This window comes from Erythrolamprus reginae, chromosome Z (assembly GCF_031021105.1).
Source record: "Erythrolamprus reginae isolate rEryReg1 chromosome Z, rEryReg1.hap1, whole genome shotgun sequence".
Classification (NCBI taxonomy): Eukaryota; Metazoa; Chordata; class Lepidosauria; order Squamata; family Dipsadidae; genus Erythrolamprus; species Erythrolamprus reginae.
In genome coordinates this window covers 140,102,279-140,123,976 of record NC_091963.1, presented here as the reverse complement: position 1 = coordinate 140,123,976, position 21,698 = coordinate 140,102,279, and the positions used below count along the sequence as shown (strand labels likewise).

The 21,698-nt window shown below is 41.7% G+C and overlaps 1 protein-coding gene across 2 annotated transcripts in view; it reads right to left on the bottom strand.

Annotated features, from left to right (window-relative positions):
• LPCAT4 (lysophosphatidylcholine acyltransferase 4) overlaps positions 1–21,242 on the bottom strand; it is a 44,643-nt gene extending 23,401 nt beyond the window's left edge. Inside the window, exon 1 of one of the 2 annotated variants that reach the window (XM_070727130.1) lies at positions 20,981–21,242. Coding sequence is in view for 1 of the 2 variants with exons in the window: in XM_070727129.1 (XP_070583230.1) it covers positions 20,981–21,079 (99 nt within the window). In the remaining variant the exon portion in view is untranslated. The remainder of the gene's footprint in view (positions 1–20,980) is intronic. The other variant, XM_070727129.1, reaches the window with a different exon arrangement.
• Positions 21,243–21,698: the final 456 nt, after the last annotated feature.

Genomic DNA, 21,698 nt, shown 5'->3' with positions numbered 1-21,698 from the left:
GCTCATTTGCATCAGATGGGAAGATAGATTAACTTAGTTTCTCAGCAGTTCCCCACTGCTGTTTGTTCTTCCTTACTGACCCTTGCGAAAGCAGCTAACACGTTTTTCTGCATTGCGTTTGACAAGATTTTTACTTTGGCAACTTTGGAAATATCACTTTCTTCTTAAGGCTGAGACGTTCTCTCGGCCAAGACCTTGTGGTTAGAAGAACTGATATCCCAGCATCTTCATTTTCTCCAAGGTGACCACAACAGGCACCTATCCTGTGCAGCCTGAAGTCATCGCCCCAATGAGATATCATCATCATCATCATCATCATCATCATCATCATCATCATTATTATTTAGACTTGTATGCCAACTTTCCCCAAAGACCTGGGGCGGCTCACATAATGCAATACAAAAACAATATGTATACAAATCTAATAGTTAAAAACTATAAGCTAAAATCCCATTAATTTAAAAAACAGTCAATTTACTCAATCATACCCACACATAACATTAATGGTCAGAACAGGGGGGGCATATACTAGTTGCCCCACGCCTGGCAACATTGATGGGTCTTACGGGTCTTGCGAAAGGCGAGGAGGGTGGGAGAACTGCGAATCTCTGGAGGGAGCCGATTCCAGAGGGCCAGGGCCGCCACAGAGAAGGCTCTTCCTCTAGATCCCGCCAGACGACATCGTCTGGATGACGGGACCTGGAGAAGGACAACTCTGTGGGACATAATCGGTCGCTGGGATTTGTGCGGCAGAAGGCAGTCCCGTAAGTAATCTGGTCCGATGCCATGTAGGGCTTTATAGGTCATCACCAACACTTTGAATTGTGTCCGGAAACCAATCGGCAGCCAATGCAGTCCGCGGAGTGTTGGAGACATACTGTTACATGATGCATTTTCCGTAAATCACATTGTGACTAGTGAGGGACAGCTGGGGTGATAATCCCCTGCCATGAAGAAGGACAACTGCTCAAAAATGGGAGTTCAGCAAGCTGAGGGAAGACGGCACAAACTTGGAGGGACTGGAATTCTCTTCATTTTTGTGGATCTAACTGGGGAATTCCCTCCTCTGCACACTTGGCTGTGAAAACCAATTTAAGCTGCTATCATTGTTTCCATGTCTTTAATGCTTCCAAGTCTATCCTCCATACTAACCTGCCCAGGCTTCATGCTCTGTGGAATCCAGAGCACGACACCATGGTCTTTCGAGATTGAAGGATGCCAATGCAATGCTTCCAAATGATAAAACATAGAAACATAGAAACATAGAAGTCTGACGGCAGAAAAAGACCCCATGGTCCATCTAGTCTGCCCTTATACTATTTTCTGTATTTTATCTTAGGATGGATATATGTTTATCCCATGCATGTTTAAATTCAGTTACTGTGGATTTATCTACCACGTCTGCTGGAAGTTTGTTCCAAGGATCTACTACTCTTTCAGTAAAATAATATTTTCTCATGTTGCTTTTGATCTTTCCCCCAACTAACCTCAGATTGTGTCCCCTTGTTCTTGTGTTCACTTTCCTATTAAAAACACTTCCCTCCTGGACCTTATTTAACCCTTTAATATATTTAAATGTTTCGATCATGGTTTAGGCTTTGATGTTGATCTTTGTTGGTTAAAATGCTGGACTGGCACTTGAAAAATCCAATATCTAGATCAGTACCCAGTCTACTTCAAAGGGTTGTTATGGGGGGGACAGGCGGACAGGAGAAGCGAATGGTATGAATGATCTCTTGAGCTGCTGTACAAAACACAATACCCTCCTATAAACATAAACCCCATTCAATAAACTATTCTAGAACTAGGGTAAGAAGAAATTTTAGAAGTTGTGGGTGTTTCAAAAGTGGATGTTGTTAAGAAGAGATTGGACAATCATCCATCTGAAATGGTATAGGACAGTGATGGCTAAACTTTTTCTTCTTGCGTGCCAAAGATGAGAGTGCGGGTGCCCAAATGCCACCACACAAACTCCCCATGCATGCCACACTGCGCATATGTGCATGTCCATGCAACCCCCACCCCCAGTTAGGATGTTTTTCACCCTTAGGCTTAAAACAGCCCAATGGGCAAACCAGAAGTTCAGAAAAACTGACTTCTAGTTTGTCTGTTGAGCCATTTTGCGCCCTCTAGAGGCTTCAGGGAATCCTGCTGAAGCCTGGGGAGGGCAAGACAGCTGGCCAATGTGCACATGCACACTGGAGTTGACATAGGGCAACACCTTGCATGCCCTGAGACATGGCTCTGTGTGCCACCTTGGAATGCATGCCATAGGTTTGCCATCAAAGGTATAGGGTTTCCTGCCTGAGCAGGGGGCTGGATTAGAAGACCTCCAAGGTCCCTTCTCTTTTCTCTTCTCTTCTAAAATGATAGAGGCAGTCCTCAAATGTACGACCACAATTGAGCCCAAAAATTTATGTTGCTAAGTGAGACATTTTGCCCCATTTTACGATCTTTCTTGCCGCAGTTGTTAAGCAAATCGTTGCTCTCGTTATCGGTTGTTAAGTGAATCTGGATTCCCTATAGACTTTGCTTGTCAGAAGGATAGAAAAGGAAATCACATGACACCTAGTATATTGTGACTGTCATAAATATGAGTCAATCCAAGGATCTGGATTTTGATCACATGGCCACAGGGATGCTGTAACAGTTGTTAAATGTGAAAACAAATCAGTGCTTATGAATATGCAAAAAAAAAGCCTCCTTTTTTGTGAAAAAAGGGGAGAAACAGGCTCTTTTTTTTTTGCAAAAAACGGGGTGTTTTGCTTTCCCCTAGCCCAGTGATGGTGAACCTTTTTTTCCTTGGGTGCCAAAATAGCGTGCAAGCAGACTATCATGCATGCACGAGTGCCAATACCCATAATTCAAAGAGCCTGTTTCCCAACTTCTGGTGTGCCCAGTAGGCTCGTGTTTCGCTTTCCCCAGGTTCCAAAGTCTTTCCTGAAGCCCTCCCCTATCCCCTGGAGGTTCTCTGGAAGCCTGAAATGCCCTCCCAGAGCCTCTGTGCAAGCCAAAAATCAGCTGGCCAGCATACACATGCATGTTGCAGCTGAGCTAGGGCAACGGGTCACGTGTCAGCAGGTAAGGCTCCACATGTCACCTCTGGCACCTGTGCCATAGGTTCACCATCACTGCCCTAACCCATAGAGGCACTCTGCAGGCCTCCCAAATCCTCTGTGTGCCCCGTTTTCACATCTTATAAACTGGTGCATCTTATACTCCAAAAAATGCAGTACCTACTTTTTCAGTTCAGTTAAATTATCTTAGAAGATTTTAGCCATACAAAAAAAACAAACAAACAGATAAAAGAGGGGAGCTACACGTTGCAAATTAAAAATTAATTTGGACATGATTTAATGAGGGCTTTGGATGGCTATATGGGTAGTCCTCAACTTACAACAGTTTATTTAGTGATGACACCGAAAAAAGTGTCTTATGACTATTTCTCATGGTTATGACCTTTCCAGCATCCTCATGATGAAGGGATCAAAACTCAGATGCTTGATAACTGGTTCACATTTATTACCATTTTTGTGTCATGTGATCCCCTTTTGCAACCTTCTGACAAGCAAAGCCAATGGGGAAATTAGATTCATTTTAATAACCAGGTTACTAACTTATCAGCTGCAGTGATTCACTGAACAACCGAGACAAGAAAAATCATAAAATGTGGCCAAATTCACTTAACAAATATCTCACTTAACAACAGAAACTTTGGGCTCAACTGTGGTCGTACATCGGCAACTACTTTTATCTGTTTCACTGCTTAAGTCCGCATGACAACTGTCAGGCTAATTTGGGGTTGTAGCAAGAGCAAATCCTGTTTTGTTTTGATTTCCCACGCCAATGAGAAAGAAGTCAGCAATTTTGTCCCTTGTTTTATTGCATTGCTCCGGAATTCCTGTCTGGCAGAGAAGTAATTCCCAGTTGTAACTCCTCTTCTGGGGCTTCTTGGCATAAATACTATGTTGCAGAGCACCTTCAGCATTGAGGCCAGTAATCGTTCCTTTGGGAAACAGCCAGACTGAATAAGTCGACAGTGTGCTGTTTGCAAGAGAACTTAGAATAACTTAATGTCATTTTGATATGTACACTAATCGGCCTACATTAAAATGAAATTTCGCTGCATGCAGCTCTCAAAGGGTCACCACCACCAATATATACTACATAAACATGAGAAAATAAATAAATAAGCACAAAATTATGAATACACCCACAGGTATTCTATGGCACAGAGCACGAGTCATCAAACTACAGTCCAGGGGCCACATGCAGCCTGACAAAGCCATTAATCTGTCCCACGCAGGACCATGAGACTGCCCCGCTCACATTGCCCCTTGACCCTTTGAGTCAAGCACAGGACTTCACAAGCCCCGCAAGTTGGAACTGAAAGGTAAGGCCAACAATTGTGGCCTGCAGAATGTTTCTGGAAGTGGGGGAAGCGAAAAATGTGGTGCACAGATGCTCCTGGTGGCCAAAAAAACAGGCAAACTTCTCTGTGTCACCTCCCCTGCCTCCAGAAGATAGAGAAAGGAAGGAAGGAAGGAAGGAAGGAAGGAAGGAAGGAAGGAAGGAAGGAAAGGGGGAAGAGAGAAGAATTGCTGCAAAACTGAGTTTCCTAAAGTAGACTACTAGATTCCTAAACAACTGAAAAAATGATCTACTTAAAAGAAAAGTCAATCAAAAGAGTAATATGCAAACAAAAACAAATAAAACACCCCCCAGGAGCTCCTTGCTTTCCTTCCTTCTCTTAATTTCTTTTTTCCTTCTCTTCTTTGCATTTTATATCATTAAAAAAAATCTTAATAAGAAAAGAATTTGTTAGTCCTACTAGAAATACTTAATAACCTCTTCCCAGAGGGGAGCAACAGAAACAGACCTTAACATGGGTGCATGGGGTCTTTAACAATGTTTTGATCTCTAAGCGCATAACACTTATAAGCAATATCCTGAATAATGGAAAGTGATTTTCCTATAATCTTCTTGGCTGTCCTTACTATTCCCCGTAGGGGCTTTCTGTCTGAGGCACTGCTGTCACCAAATCAAACAGGGATGCCATTGTTAATATGCTCTCAACTGTGCCTCTGTAAAAAGCAGCCAGGATAGGAGAAAAATGTATTCTCCTCATCCAACACAGGAAATGCAGATGCTGGTTTGCACGTTTCACTAAGGAGACATGTATAGAGACCAGTTCAGTCATGGAGGTTGGCCTTCATTCATAGCAGAGGTGTGATTCAGCAGATTCTGACCAGTTCTAGAGAATTGGTAGCGAAATTTTTGATTAGTTTGGAGAATCGGTAAATATCACCTCTGACTGGCCTCACCCACATCTATTCTCTGCCTCCAAAGCCCCAGCTGATCAAGAGGAAATGGGGATTTTGGAGTATCCTTCCCCTGCCACGCCCACAAAACCGGTAGTAAAAAAAATGGAATCCCACCACTGATCCATAGGGTGGAACCCAAAAGAGGTTAGGATCCTGGATAAGACTCATTGGAAGGGTACCCATTAGGGCACACTGCCTGGAATAAATATTTGGTGTATTAAGATTTACATCTTAATCAGAAGATTTTTAAAGTGAATATGAAGATAAAACGAAAAGACTATTTTATGACTAATGAACTTGGGGACAAAAACCTTTAACTTTGATGTCATATACATTGATCCAGAAAGATTATGCACAAAAATGGAAGGACATTGTGATTCTCACAATTGACCAATGGCTGCAAAAGCTGATGAGGTTAGCAGAGATGGCTAAATTGACTGCTTTGATTAAAGAAAATAACACAATTAATTTTGTTTTTATTTGGAAACCACTTTTGGACTTTGTGCTTGAGATGGGAAAAAAATGAAACATTGATTTTAGATTTTGCTGATTACATAGGCTTGTTGTTATAGAAATGCTAACATGTATCATTATATAAAAATAAAAAGTTGAGGTTTCAGGTAATTTACCTTATTCTACTGCACCAAAGGCTAGAAATCAATGCCTTTTTTTACTTTCCCCCCTCTATCCTACACTTTTCTCTCCCCCATTTCCTCCCTCATTTTACTCTTATTTTTCTTTGTATTTCTGTATTTTATACTTCAATAAACTTTAAAAAAAATAGAAATAATAATAAAAATAGAATACAAATAGGCAGGAGTTTGCAAAACTGTGACTTGGAGAGATGGATTTCCAAACCTTTTCTCTATCCCACAAAACAGATAACTTTAGTTCAAACAAAACAGCAACCACGTTCATTTTTTGTATTTATTCATTTTTCAAATAGAATAGAATCAATAGAATGGAATGGAATGGAATGGAATAGAATAGAATTCTTTATTGGCCAAGTGTGATTGGACAAGGAATTTGTCTTTGGTGCATATGCTCTCGGTGTAAAGAAACCATGTGAAGGCATTTCATCGAGGCAGCTTTCATCGGCGCCATCTTGGGTGATCAATTGTGCGCCATTTTGATCAGATCAGGTGTGTAAAATAGCTATGGTGGATTAATTACATGCTTCTTATGAATCCCCAATGCTATTGCACAGAATCTAGCCACCTGCGCTGTAATTATAATGTTTTTGTCCTTAAACATCCACTGGAGATTGACTCTCTAAAGCAATACAAATGACCAAGTGGCGGCAAGGAATATAAATCTTTCCATTCCCCACCATCCAGTCAGAGCTGGCCAAATGTGATTGGACACACAAGGAATTTGTCTTTGGTGTATATGCTCTCAGTGTACATAAAACCCTCTAAGAGAGATTCTGCCTTATTTGGAATGGGTTTTCCACAAATCCTTTGCCAAATCTAAGAAGATGACATTAAGAGAAGAGTAAAATATCTTGACAGAGATTATAATATAAAAGTACACCAGGATTCCCTCATGCATTCAAGGTTGTCTGGGGGAAGAGCATCAGAAGGGAATTGGAAGCTAAAACATATGAAGAATGGATGCAGAGATTGGGTATGTCTAGCTTAATGAAAAGTCTGACTAGAGGTGACATGATAGCAGTGTTACAATATAAGGTTGCTACAATGAAGAGAGGAGGGTAAATCTACTCTCCAAAGTACAAGAGAGAGGGGGGGAGGGAGAGAGGGAGGGAAAGGAAGGAAGGAAGAAAGGAAGAAAGGAAGGAAGGAAGATAGAAAGAAAGAAAGAAAGAAAGAAAGAAAGAAAGAAATTTCCTGACAGTTAGAACAATTAATCACTGCCTCCAGAAGTTGTGGATGCTTCAGCACAGGAGGTTTTAAAGAAAAGATTGGACAACCATTTGTCTGAAATGGTATGGGGTCTCCTGCTTCTCCCTTCTCCTTCTGAGCAGAAGGCTGGATTAAAAGATTTCCATGGTCCCTTCCAACTCTGTTATTCTGTTAAAATTTGTAACATGGTGGACACTACATATGCCACTTTGTGGATCTGGCACACAAAGAGACACCATGGATGCTTCTGTTTGTAGATAATAACCTCTGGACCATTCTCAAACTTCAGACCCAAAAGGACAGGTCAATCCAAGAACATGGGCTGATGAGACAGCAAGAAGTTATATTTATTTAATTATACTAAAACTGCCTAGGAAAGAGACAAATCCTTGTGCCTATGTGTGTATATTATATCACCAGCAGTGTTGTCTGCAATCTTAATTAAAAAGATGAAGTTACTTAGTCGGGTAATGAAATGTCTGCAAGCAAACAACAAAGCTTAGAGCGCATCAAATATCCCTTTTAATTAAAAAGAAAAAGCTGACTCACTTATATAGAATAAGAGTTTAGTTTCATACCTGCTAAGGTATCGTTAAGATTTGGAAATATCTAAAAAGAGTTTGGACATTAAGGCAAATAGACTAAAACCATAATTTAAAGCAAGAATGTCAAACTCAAGGCCCAGGGACTGCTTAGATCTAGCCTGCCCTGAAGACTGCGAAGGACTGGCCTGTGGCGCCTCTGCAAGCAAAAATGAAGTTCATGAGGCCTCCTGAGCTCCATTTTCACTGGCAGTGGGTTGCAGGAGGCCATCACAGCAGAAAACGGAGCTTGCAAAGGCCACGGGCAGCACTCCCAAGCTTTGTTTTCACAGGCAGAGAGTTGCAGGCCATTGCAGCTAAAAATGGAGCTGGAAGCTCATTTTTTCTGGCAGAGCGTTCATGGCGCCCCAGGCGCCCCCAACACGAGTGATATCAAGATGGTCACGCCCACTCCAGTCCCCCAAGGTAAAACACAATTCTAATACAGCCCTCAGTGAAATTGAGTTTGACACCCCAGATTTAAAGGAATGCACAATGAGTAATATTACACTTCTGCAACAATACGAATCAAAAGCACAATCCCCAAAACTGAGATGTGTTTTTGACCAGAAAGGATGGTTCATTTGTTTAAAAGTATCATTTTAATGTATAAAAATATGGGACCTCCACACATGTGGCTTGCAGAATTCTTGGAATGGATCTCTAAGAAACATGGTTTAGGATAAACTGGGTGAACAACAAATCACAGTTGAGCCTTGACTTAGTACTATGTGTGAAGTTATTAACCCATAAAACATACTTACAATAGCCAAAAGTCAACTTTGACTCACTATTAGAGGTAGAATTTTTGAACATTCCTCTTATTCAACACTACATTATTTGATACTTATAATATTCACATTATTTAATTAACAGGTAAATAAGCAGACACCTAAAGCTATATAAATTGCTTGCATTCCTAAATATTGCTAAGGACACTGGACTTTAAAGAAAAAGTTCAATTTACACTTCTGTCAGTTGTCACATATACAGACAATTGTAGGATGACCTTGGTTTGTCCTGGATCTCAAAAATGGAAGTAGAGATTAGTTCCTTCCATTTTCCCTCCCCCATCCAATCACAACTGGTGATGTAATTTGATGTCATGGATCTGGTTCTGTCTGCCGGTCCCTGCACCCCACCATCTTTTTTGAGGGGGAATTTTCGGCGATTTTTTCGTTATTTAGAAGGATTCTCCTCGTCCTCTGCTTTGAAAAAGTCCTCCCGCCTGCCTCCAGTTTAACACTGATCTTCATTTCTTTGCCCAAAGCAAAGCTGAGCAGCTCCTAAGCTATGTTTCGGGCTGAAATCACCTTCTTTTTTTAAAATAGTTTTTATTGATTAAATACATTAAATACATTAAAAACAACAAAGAAAAAAATAGCAACATATTGTGAGAAAAGAAGAAACCACATAATAACAAGAGGAGCAAAGACTGACAAAACAGTTCACATAGACATAAATAACAAATTTGTCAATTATACTGTTGACTGCTACTTTGCGACTTTCCAAATTAGATACTATCAATAATTTTTACTTGTTTTTGCTATACAGTGATACCTTGTCTTACAAACTTAATTGGTTCCGGGACAAGGTTCTTAAGGTGAAAAGTTTGTAAGACAAAACAATGTTTCCCATAGGAATTAATGGAAAAGCGATTAATGCGTGCAAGCCCAAAATTCACCCCTTTTGCCAGCCGAAGCGCCCGTTTTTGCGCTGCTGGGATTCCCCTGAGGCTCCCCTCCATAGGAAACCCCATCTCTGGACTTCTGTGTTTTTGCGATGCTGCAGGGGAATCCCAGCAGGGGAATCCCAGCATCGCCAAAACAAGTGCTTCGCTGTCAACGGAAGTCCGGAGGTGGGGTTTCCCATGGAGAGGAGTCTCAGGGAAATCCCAGCAGCGCAAAAACGGGTGCTTCGCTGGCAGCGGAAGTCCGGAGGCGGGTCAACCCAGCGGCGGTGGTGGGTTTGTAAGGTGAAAATAGTTTGTAAGAAGAGGCAAAAAAATCTTAAACCCCGGGTTTGTATCTTCAAATGTTTGTATGACGAGGCGTTTATAAGATGAGGTATCACTGTATTTACATTCTGCAACTGTCAGATAGTCATCTACCAAGGGGTTTACTGTTCATTTCTTTTACTTTTTAATGTATTTATATTGTTTTAGCCCATTATACCATCAATCCCATGTATTATAAAAGTATGTTTTGTCTCTGTCTTGGGAGTTCATAGCTCATCTCAGTCAATTCCGCACACTCATGTACTATATTTATAAAGTTTCAGGTGGTTAGTATTGTATCTTTCTTCCAATGTTGAGCGTATAACATTCTGGCTGCTGTTCAAAATACGTACAATCAGATATCTGTCTTCTTTTTTGAATTTTTGCTTACAGATTCCTAGTAAAAACAGTTTCGGCTTTAAGTGGATGTTTTGTTTTGTAATTTGTTCTAAGTGTAATACAATTACACTGAAGCCACCTTCTGAACATGTGCGGAAGTGAAATTACATGAGGGGGACATGCGCGCATGGAATCTTGCAATGCGCCCTGGCAGGGAAGGTAACTGGAACCCACCCCTGCCCTGAGGATACCATAAAGGTTGTAGCTGTGAAAAATGATCGTAAATCACATCTCTCCAATGTCACTGTAGTTTTGAATGGTCACTAAATGAATGGCTGCAACTTGGGGACTAGCCGTATATAAAATCATGGTAGAAAAAAAGGAGTAACAATTATTCTTAAACCCACAAATGTCAATTCTGAGAAAGAAAAAAAAAAGGGGGGGGGGAACCCCAGCCATCCAGATTGTCGGTGCAGTCACTCAGAGTGAGTTATGAAAATCAAAAGCATAATGCTATCATTCTCAACCAGAGATCCATAACGTCTATTAAAGATTCATCAATGTCAAAAATAAAATCATGCTTGGAAAGTCTTTTGAGTGGTGAATAGATGAAATGCCTTCTCATATAACGAAGCCTTATATGGACATTTGTTGAAAGAAGGGAAGACTGAGTGGAGGATTAATGGATTTAAAAAGAGTTAAAAAGGCAGGGGGATAAAATGGCATCTGCGGGCTGAGAAGGAAGCCGGAAATCATAATTCTATGTTTTCCTTCTTTTTTATATATATTTCATTTATTTTTTCTTATTTTCCACCTTCTTTTTTCTGATTGTTTTGTTTATAACATTCTATAATTTATTGTACTGTTCCGGTTATTGTGGTAATAGGAAACCCCAGGTTGTAGACTCAACCAGGAAACTGGAAGGCCTTCCTAAAACAAGCAAAGGCTTGCTAATTCTGGATTTTGGCCACAAAAATTGTTTTATAAACCTACCAATCAGAAATCCAGATGAATTCAACAGCACTTACTCTTAGGGCACTATCGGTTCTCACGCACACATCCAGGGCGAGTGGATGGAGCCTCCTGCTGCTGCCATTACCGGTTCGTAGAACTGTACCAATACCAATTGCAACCCACCGCTGTCTTAGGGAAATAAAAATCAGATTGCACCTAAAATTTAATTCTTCAAACAGGAACATCATAGGAAAGAAGTAATGTATCTGAACAAAATAGTGTAAGTTATAACACTGAAAATAAAGACTTATGATTGTTTTTCACACTTATGACAGTTACAGCATGGTGATGTGATCAAAATTCAGGTGCTTGGCAATGGGGATATATTTATGACAACTATGCTGACCCGAAGTTGTGTTTACATGTAAACAATTGTAATCTTCCCAGTGGACGACTGACAAATACAAGCAGATCTTGACGTATGACCACAATTGAGCCCAAAACTTCTGTTGCTAGGGGAAACATTTTTAAGTGAGTTTTGCCACATTATAGGACCTTGTTTGCCGCAGATGTTAAACCAGTCACTGCACTGGTTTTTAGTAAAATGGTTGTTAAGTGAATCTGGCTTCCACATTGCCATTTCTTGTCATAAGGTCACAAAGGATGATCACATGACTCAGGTGTACTGGTAGCGTGAAGCTCTGCCAATCCACCCAGATGCCGCCATTTTCTTTTTTTAACCCTCTGTGCGGGATGGTGGCAAATTGTGTGCTTTCCAATTGGTGGGCAAGGTAAGTTGATTTCATCACTGTCCTGGACACTGTGACCATCATAAATATGAACCAGGTGTCAAGCGTATGAATTTTGATCATGTGACCATAGAGACCACAGTCAACAGTGTGAAAAATGGTCATAAGTCACTTTTTTCAATGCTGTTGTAACTTCAATCATTAAATTAATGGTTGTAAGTCAAGGACTATCTGTAAAGTCAATGGGGGGGTGCCAGAATTACTTAACGATCACACAGGATTCACTTAACAACCATAATAATAATAATAGTAAATAATAATAATAATAATAATAATAATAATAATTAATAATAATAGATTTGTATGCTGCCCTTTTTGGGTCTTATACTCCAAAAATGTCATGCCCAAAAGGTTGTAAAATGAGGCATACTCATTTACAATTGCCTCACTTAGCAAAGGTAATGTTATAGGTTGTCCACGAATTACAATTTGCTTAGTGACCTTTCAAAGTTACAACAGCACTGAAAATATGACTTATGACCCTTTCCCACACTTATGACAGTTGCAACATTTTCATGGTCATGTGATTTACATTAGGATGCTTGGCAACAGACTCATAATTATGACCACTGCAATGTCCTTTCCGACCTTCTGATGAGCAAAGTCAATGAGGGAAGCCAGATTCACTTAACAACTGCAGTCATTCACTTAATAAAAGCAGCAAGAAAAGTCATAAAATGGGGTAAAAAACCATTTCTCACTTAGCAACATACATTTTGGGTTCAATTGTGGCCATAAGTTGAGGACTACCTGTATTCTCTTTCTGTAAACCATGATTTTTATTTCCTCTGCTAGAAAAGGAATAATATGAGATTTGGGGCCCAACGAAGTAAAGATCAACCCTTTTCTGGCCACGAAGGGTGAATGCTTTTCATGACAATTCTTAAATTTCTCTAATAGGGGCAGGAATGTTAGACAGCAAGTTCCCACTGTACTTAAAAGAAAATTAAAGCCTTTTGCAACCGGATGTCTTACAAATATGTGGGTTCTATAATACACAGCCGTTAGCCAGAATAATAATAGAGACACACCTATATGACATGCTCACCTATTTAGCTAAAACTAACATCTTATTAGACAAACCAAATGTTTTAAATGTTTACTCTTTTTTTTTAAAGTCACCTGACGATACCTTTGCTTTATAATCTGAGCCATCATTTGAATCAACTCAAAGTCTCCTTCCACCTTCCAATTCCCAGCAAATTCCACAAGTCTAGATAAATTGAGAATTTAAATACCATATTATTTGGAGTATAAGACCCATCAAAGTATAAGATGCTCCTTAGTTTTGGGGGAGAAAAATAGGTGTGGGGGAGCTGCCTACTAGGTATTCATGTGGCTAGCATCCTTAGTCCGTTCATCTTCCGCATATTATTTTATCCCCTGGTTAGGGCTTAAAAAAAACTTATTTGGAGCATGCAGCAATGAAAATAGCCTGCAAAGACTGGAAAAAAACTTCAGAGAGGGTAGCCATGAAAAAAAAAGCCTGCAAGCCAGTAAGAATTAGAAAGATCGTTAACACCTCATTAGGGCTGGGGAAAAAAGCTTTGAAAAAGCTATATTCTGAGTATAAGATGCATCCAAATTTTCAGCGTCTTTTAGGGGAGAAAAAGGTGTCTTATACTCTAAAAAATATGGTATGTTCAGTACAGAAGCAATCTAACCCTGGAAGGTCTGCTTGTTGGTCATTCGATATGAGTGACACAAGTCATTCAGATGAGCTAGGCAAGAGCTGGAGATCATTTAGAAGGCAAGACAGGATTTTGTTTCACAGGGTGAGGGTGTCTCTTGTCATTCAAACTCAGTGTCCTATTTCCAATAATGGCCAACTCTGATGCTTCTTGGAAACTTTCCTGTAAGTCCCAAGCACTTCCGTGTCTACCTCATCAGAAACTTATATTCACAGATATACAATTTAAGACTTTGATTTCCAACTATTCATTTAACGACCGTTCAAAGTTACAATTTAAAAAAAGGGGGGGGGGAGTTAGGACCACTTTTCTAAGTCAATGGGGAAACCCGATGTACTTATGATTCACAATCCATGGCGAAGACCGTGTTGCTAACTTAACAACCACGATGGTTTGCTTAAAAACTGTGAGAAGACAGGTTGTAAAACACAACTGTCTTGCTTGTTAAATTTGAGCTGAATTGTATTTATTTATTTAGTTTTATTTGTGCAAGGAAACAGGCCACATGGAAAAAACGACACAAATAAATTGATATAAGGAAGCAAAACATAGCCATAAACACATAAAATGAATACATGCAAATGGATACAATAGGACAGGGACAATAGGGATGCTGGTGCACTTACGCACCCCCCCCCTTAGGGACCTCTTTAAAAATGTGTAATGTCCACGGTACACAATTTAAGGTATGGGGGTTAGAGAAAATAACAACAGGATCGTTGTGGTTACTGAGAACTACCTGCAGTGGAGTGACAAGTGTTATTTTCAGACTTGCCAAATTGTGTTATAGTTTTACAAAAGAGTGATGTTGATGATGATGATGATGGTCGTGGTGGTGGTGGTGGTGGTGATGATGATGATGATATCAGTTTCATCATGACCAACTTTTGGCAATTTTATGGGCCAGGTCTTTCCACATCATCTGATCTTGCACTACTTTACAATAAAGTATAATTATTTTATCTGATTGTATTTCCTGTCTGACCTACCCGGTAAGGCTGACACTTAACCAACATGGATAAAAGCCTACACTCCAACATACTTTTCGTGCAGACCAAACTATTAAGTTGGGAGTCCAGAAAATGCATTAATTAATTAATTCAGCAGATTAAGAAACTGAGCTGATCAGTTTCTAAGCTCTTTGTGCCACACAGAGAATCTGGGAAGTTACTGTTGATACGTGACAATACATACATCAGATCTGTGTTTTTACATTTCTACAGGTCTGTCCCAAACTGGTTGTGGTAGCCTAGACCAGTGATTTTCAACCTTATTTGAGCCACGGCACATTTTTTACATTTACAAAATCCTGGGGCCCACCACCAAACAAACTGACACAAAATGACAGTCTAAGATAGTACATATTATGCATATAGTTAATAATATCTATATACACCATCAGGATAGACATAACCAGCTGAGGCTGAGGCTTCATCTAGTGGTGGCAACATTTACCTCCAGTCCTGACCAGGGTTAGAAATCGGGACCATGGGGAGGAGTAGCAGTTTCAACTACTCGCCATGGCCACACAATGACAAGTGCACACAATGACAAGTGCAGCCGAGCGGGGACTTTCCTGGGTGTGGATGAAAGGCAGCCTGCTATTGGTTCATTGCTAGCGGTCGGGATGAATCCTAGAAGGTGATTGGTCAGTGAGCGTTTCCTGTGCCTCCACTCTTCCTGTTGCTGATAGCTGGAGGGATTGTGAGGGGAAACTTTATGTTCGGATGGACACAGCTGGCAGCGGGCTGGATAAATGGCCTTAGTGGGCCGTATCCGGCATGCAGGCCGCAGTTTGGGGACCCATGTTTAATTTCCCCACGGCACACCAGACCATGTCTCACGGCACACTAATGTGCCCTGGCACACTGGTTGAAAAACACTGGCCTAGACAACATATTATGTGCATTCCGACTGTTTTTAGAAATCTTAAATAGCCTAAAGACAAATTGCCAAATCTTGACCCAGCTAGGATTTTGCATGCCATGAATCAAATTTCACCCTGATTTATGGCATTCATACAATGGTAACATTTTGACACCAATGGACACCAGTGGTGTAATCTGTATCATTTGCCGTAATTTGACATGCTCTTTGATTTAATGGACCATCACAAAACATTGGAACTTGCTCCTCTCCCACATCCAATTGCTGCCTGTTTCTGTGAATATACAGGCAATCACTGACATAGGATCACAATTGTCTCCTTACAATTTATATTGACTGGTTCCTAAGATGATTGATTGCTTATTTCTACCCGGACTATCATTTTGTACCTTAGAATTCTTGACAAACATATCTTTTCGTTTATGTACACTGAGAGCATGTGCACCAAGACAAGTTCCTTGTGTATCCAAGCACACTTGGCTAATAAATAATTCTATTCTATTATATTCGATTCGATTCTCTATTCGATTCCACTCCACTCCATATATTCTTTTCTTTTCTTTTTTTCTTTTCTATGCAACCCAAAGTTCCTGCGCCTAAGTGAGACATCTGACTGAATTTTGATCCGTTTTACAATTTTTATTCCCATGGCTGTTAAGTGAATCACTGCAAGTGATAAATTAGTAACTTAAGTGAATTTGGCTTCCTCATTGACTTCGATTGTCAGAAGATCGCAAAAAGGGGACCCTATGACTCCGGGACGCTGGAACCGTCATAAATATAAGTCAATTTACACACACCTGAATTTTGATAACATGACTATGGGGATGTTGACTATGAGGACTATGGGGTCATAAAGTGTGAGAAATTGTCAATAAGTCACTTTTTTCAGTGATGTTGTGACTTCTAATGGTCACTAAATGGACGGTTGTAGCTCTACCCATATACTCCCCCTGTCCTAAATAGTTCAAAAAGAGGTTTATGCAGCAGCATCACACTGAATTAGGATGAGAAACACTCCAGGAATGCCAAAGACCTAGGCTAGACTAGGAAATTGTGAAAAAGAAGCTAGAAGAAGGTGTGCCCTTAATGCTGGGAAGAACTTGAGCTGATCAAAATTTTATTTCCTATAAAACTATGGAAACTTGCACTTGCTTGGCAGATGACTGGGAAATACTAGATTGATAGGCTGCAATAAGAAGTTAAAAAATAAGACATGACTATGATAGGTGCATACGGCCACAATTGAGCCCAAAATTTATGTTGCTGAGTGATACATTTGTTGAGTGTGTCTTATCCCATTTTACAACCTTTCTTGTCATTGCCATTAAGTGCATTCACATGCTGTCGATGTTAGCAACACAATTATTAAGTCAATCTAGCTTCCCTATTGATTTGACTGGTCAGAAAGTCACAAAAGGAGATCACATAACATAACACACTGGGACACTACAACTGTTGTAAATAATGAGTTAGTTCAGTAGTGGTATTCCCTTCCTTCGCTACCAGTCTGGACATGGGAGCGCATGCATGGGGCACTTCTACACATGCGCAGAACCTTCTGCGTATGCGCAGAGTGTCCATGATGACATCTGGGTCGAGCCTCCCACTGCTGCTTCTACCAGTTCGCTGGAATCGGTGTGAACTGGTAGAATATCACCACTGAGTTAGTTGCCAAGCATCTGAATTTTAAGCACCTATTCTAGTAGAGACCAATTCGCTGAAGATGGGCTCCAGCATAAATTTGAGAAGTAAGTTTAGAACAGTAAACTTCTGGTATCAGTGACTGATCCAAGTTCAATCTGGCATAATTATCCTGGGACACATACATTTGCTTTCATTCATCAGTCATCAAGTATCTGTATTTTAATCAGAGACCTGTACTCTCTGTTCATGCTGTGTTAAGTGTTGAATAAAGTTGCGATGGTTCAAAATACAATAACCTCCCCACGTCCTCTTTTATATTCTAAGGAAAATGACATTAATGAAATTAGGAGTTTGTTTATGTATATAGAGAGAAGGGATATGAGGAGAAAAGATCTTGTGTTGTATTTAAGATAAGGTGATAAGTTATTTAAACTATTTATACTTGTGATGAAGGGGGGAATTCTTTCTTTCTATGTCTATGGAAATACTCCATTATTCAGGTCATGGTTATCTGAAAAGTGCTTTTTTTTTCAAGGGGCAACTGGACTTTCTGTTTTTTTCTTTGAAGATGTTTCGCTTCTCATCCAAGAAGCCTCTTCAGCTCTGAATGAATGAGTCAGAACTGAAGAAGTCCAGTTATCTCTTTAAAAGAAAAAGCACTTTTAGGATATTTCTTTCTATATATATATATTTGCATAATAGTTTTTTATTTTCTGTTTTTCTTTCTAGTGTTTTTCTTTTCTGCACCTTCTATTTTTCATCTTTAGTTTGTGTTCGTTTTTATCTTTGGTATTGTAATCCGTAATGAAATCATTATTTTAAAAAGAGAAACATTGATGCAGAGATTGTTTGCTTCCTTATTTCCTTCTCACTCACCCTCCTACCCTGGTATGTATGTATGTGTGTACGTACACACGTATTTATTTACTTACTTATTTATTTATTTGACTTGTATGCCACCCCTCTCCGTGGACTCGGAGTAGCTCATAACACAACAATAAAAAAACAATATACAATAACATATCTAATCCAATTAATATAAATAGCTAATCTAAAAAAACAATTCTAAAAACACTTAAAACATTAAAAATCATTCTTCCAGATTCAAACCACAGACATACCATACATTCATTGGCCAGTGGCTGGAGTCTAATGTCCCCAAGCCTGGCGGCATAAATAGGTTTTCAGATTCTTGCAGAAGGCGAGGAGGGTGGGGACAGTACGAATCTCCGGGGGGAGATGATTCTAGAGGGCCGGCCCCCCCACAGAGAAGGCTCTTCACCTAGGCCCCACCAAGTGTCATCTAGTTGATGGAACTTAGAGAAGGCCAGCTCCGTGAGCCCTAACCCGATGCTGCTGGGATTCATGGCGCAGAAGGCGGTTTTTATAGGAATCCTATAAACCAACGGTCTACTTACCATCTTTCCCTACTGTTTGGAAAACACATGATTCGCCAGCATCGCACACACTTTTTCACCATCTGCACATACACAGAAGATTTTGCGCATGCTCAGAGGGTTAAAAAAAGAAAATGGCGGGTGGGTGGGTGGAGCCTCGCACTGCCACCACTACTGGTTTTCCAAACCACCAGCCGCCGCCACTACAACTGAACCAGTAGCATTTCACCCCTGCTATAAACCTAAAACTGCACTGAATTCCATTCTGTTCCATTTCATTCCGTTCTATTCTGAAGAGGTTTTGGTGATCTGTGAGCTTGGTTGCAAGCATCACAGTCTAAAATGAAAATGAAAGCACCGTTTTTGTTTTCTACAAACAATAATACAATGCACTTAATAGCATGTCTGTCTCCCTGAAGCTCTTAAAGTAAGTTTAAAAAAAAAAGTCATCAATGAAAAGAACTCATTTTTTCAGTTGGAGACAGTGCCTGCCTTTGGCTAACACAGATCGAAGCATTGAATTAATGCATTTACCTGGGTTCTTACCATCCTGCTACTCTAAAACACAAACCAATCAATCGGGCAGGGTTTTCTTTCTTTCTTTCTTTCTTCCTTTCTTTCTTTCTTTTATAACTAAGATTAGAAGCAGGCAGGTTCAGCATAGTGGTGGAAGCATAACATAGCTTTTTCAAGCAAGGCGGGACCCAAATATTCAGATGTACAGCGATAAGGATAAACATAGAAGGATGAAGCAGATTGGTAGGGAAAAGGGGAGACAATCGAGAAGCTTAAGAAAAAAGACAACACAGAATTATCTTATGGCAGGTTGGTTAAAATTACATAGAGAGAGAATTTCTATAGATCCCCAGAGGTTGGAGGCTGCTTTTCAGCCTTGGGAGTGGAAAAAAAAGCGCTCTCAACTCCATTTTGTGACCAACCAAGGGGAGAAAATAGGCGGGAGGCACATTCATGTTTAGTCTCTGCAGGGCCAAATAAAGAAACAAGGGAGGCGAACAGGAAGGGGGCAAAGGAGGGCCTCTGGAAGGAAGGGGAGTTTGGGAAGAGAGATATGCTTAATTTGTGCTCATCTATCAGGCTATCAGGCTCTGCTTGCAGAGTGGGAGAGGAATGGTGGGAGGTGTCTAACAGGAAAAAAAAACTCCTTTATATTACATTTCACAGGGCCCTGTTTTCCTAGTGCCCTACCCGCAGATTGCTGATGGAGAGGGAGGGCAGAGGGAGGGGAGGGGATCCTTAGATTTAGCCCTCTTCCTCCCCCAATCCTGTCTGAGGCCAAGGGGAAAGGTCCAAATCATGCCTTCTCCAGCCTTCTCACACAAAGGCATTCTCAAGAATCCCCCACCTCCCCAATTAGGATCCCCATATATCCTTTTCATCACTGCTTTTGTGTGTGTATGTGTGTGCATAGGGAGAGGCGTGCATAAGCCTATCATCCCTATCCTCTTATCAGTAACCATCCTATATATATAAACTATGATATATCTATGTGTATTAAATACGTAGTTGACAAATAAAAATAAACCAAATATAAAATTTGCATTTGCCTGCTGAGAAGCAACCCCCCCCCCAAATTTTTTTGGGAAGGAGTATATACAGTAATCCAACACATCTGGAAGGGTTGGGAAAGGTTGGGGGTTAGGGATTTGGGAGGGGGGAGACTGCATAATCACCCACAATGCACCGCAGCAGCATCTCTCCCCTCCTTCCAAACCTCCATCCCCTCCTGAACCTGAAAACATCCTGTTCTTCATGGTGCATGGAAGGAGGGGGGCATTGCAAGACCCCGCCCCATCCCCCACCCAAAAAATCTCATATACAGACCCCACCAGCACCAAGGAGAACTTTTCAGCTTGGCAAATTCTAGCATCTAACCAGTCAACCTCCTCTTCTGGGGACCACTTGATAGGAAGCGACTCACGCCCCCACCCATTCTCTCATCAGAGATAAACTGAAACATCCCCCCAAACCAAACCCCTCTCCTCTGCTCAGCTTTTCCGGAAGCCCCTTCAAAGAAATCTCCCCCCCCCCCAAAAAAAAAATCGTTTGGAAGAAACCCTTATCAGAACCCCGTTAATTGTGGAATTTTGGTGTGTGTGTGTGGGGGGGGATAATAAAGATTGATTCTATCTGCCCCTTTCACCTCCCGCCGCCTGCATAACAAGAGATCTCCATCTCCGAAGGTGACTCGCTGGTTGGGATCCCCACCCCCCACGCCTGAGCCCTTCGCCTCGCCCGCACTGGATCGTAGAGAGAAACCGCTCGGCTGCTGCGCAAAGCGAGATCCCAAAAGGGCGAGCGATGGAATCAGAAGCTGCAAGGAGAAGAAACGCCCTGACGTCCGCGGCCAGGCCAAACCCGATTGCGCCCTTCCCTCCCCTCCAGGGCTCCGGATAGATCGCCGATCCCAAGCCCAGCCCAGCCCGCGGCTTCCCTTACCGCCCTCTGTCCGCAGCCGGAGGACGCGGAGCTTACCTGCACTTGCTGGCGGCGGCTGAGCCGCGGCTCGTGAACGAAGGGGTTGGGGGCGGCCGCGGCCGGCTCGTCCTCCCCCCGGTTCGAGCCGCCCTCCATGGCCGGATCTCCCTCCTTCCAGCCTGGGATGCGTCCCCAAGGCCCGGAGCCCGGGGCCTGGTCGGGGAAGGGGACGAAGGATGGCGAGACGGAGGAGAGTGCGAGCGGGCGCGCTGTTGGAAGGACGCCCTGGCACCGGAGCCCGGCGGCAGCAGGGAGCCAGGATGCTATGGAGGGGGCGGGGCTCGGCGCGGTCGTCTCGGCGACGGCATGGCTGAGGGGACGGACTTTCGCTTTGGAGGGACCGGATGGAGGAGGAGGGGGGAAGGAGGTGGAGGAGAAGCGGGCTCAGCATCCCTGCGCAGCGCTCCATCCCTCCATCCACCCAGCTGTCTCTGAACCTCCCTTTCTCCACTAGGCAAAAAGTCGCTATCAGCGGGGAAGCCAGCAGCAACCATGGAAAGCTGGAGGAGGCGATGCGCTGCCCAAAACATCTGGAACACACCAAGTCGAGAAGCTTGCTTGCTTGCTTGCTTGCTTGCTTGCTTGCTTGCTTGCTTGCTTGCTTGCTTGCTTGCTTGCTTGCTTGCTTGCTTGCTTGCTTGCTTGCTTGCTTCCTTCCTTCCTTCCTTCCTTCCTTCCTTCCTTCCTTTCTTTCTTCCTGTAATCCAGAGTGTGT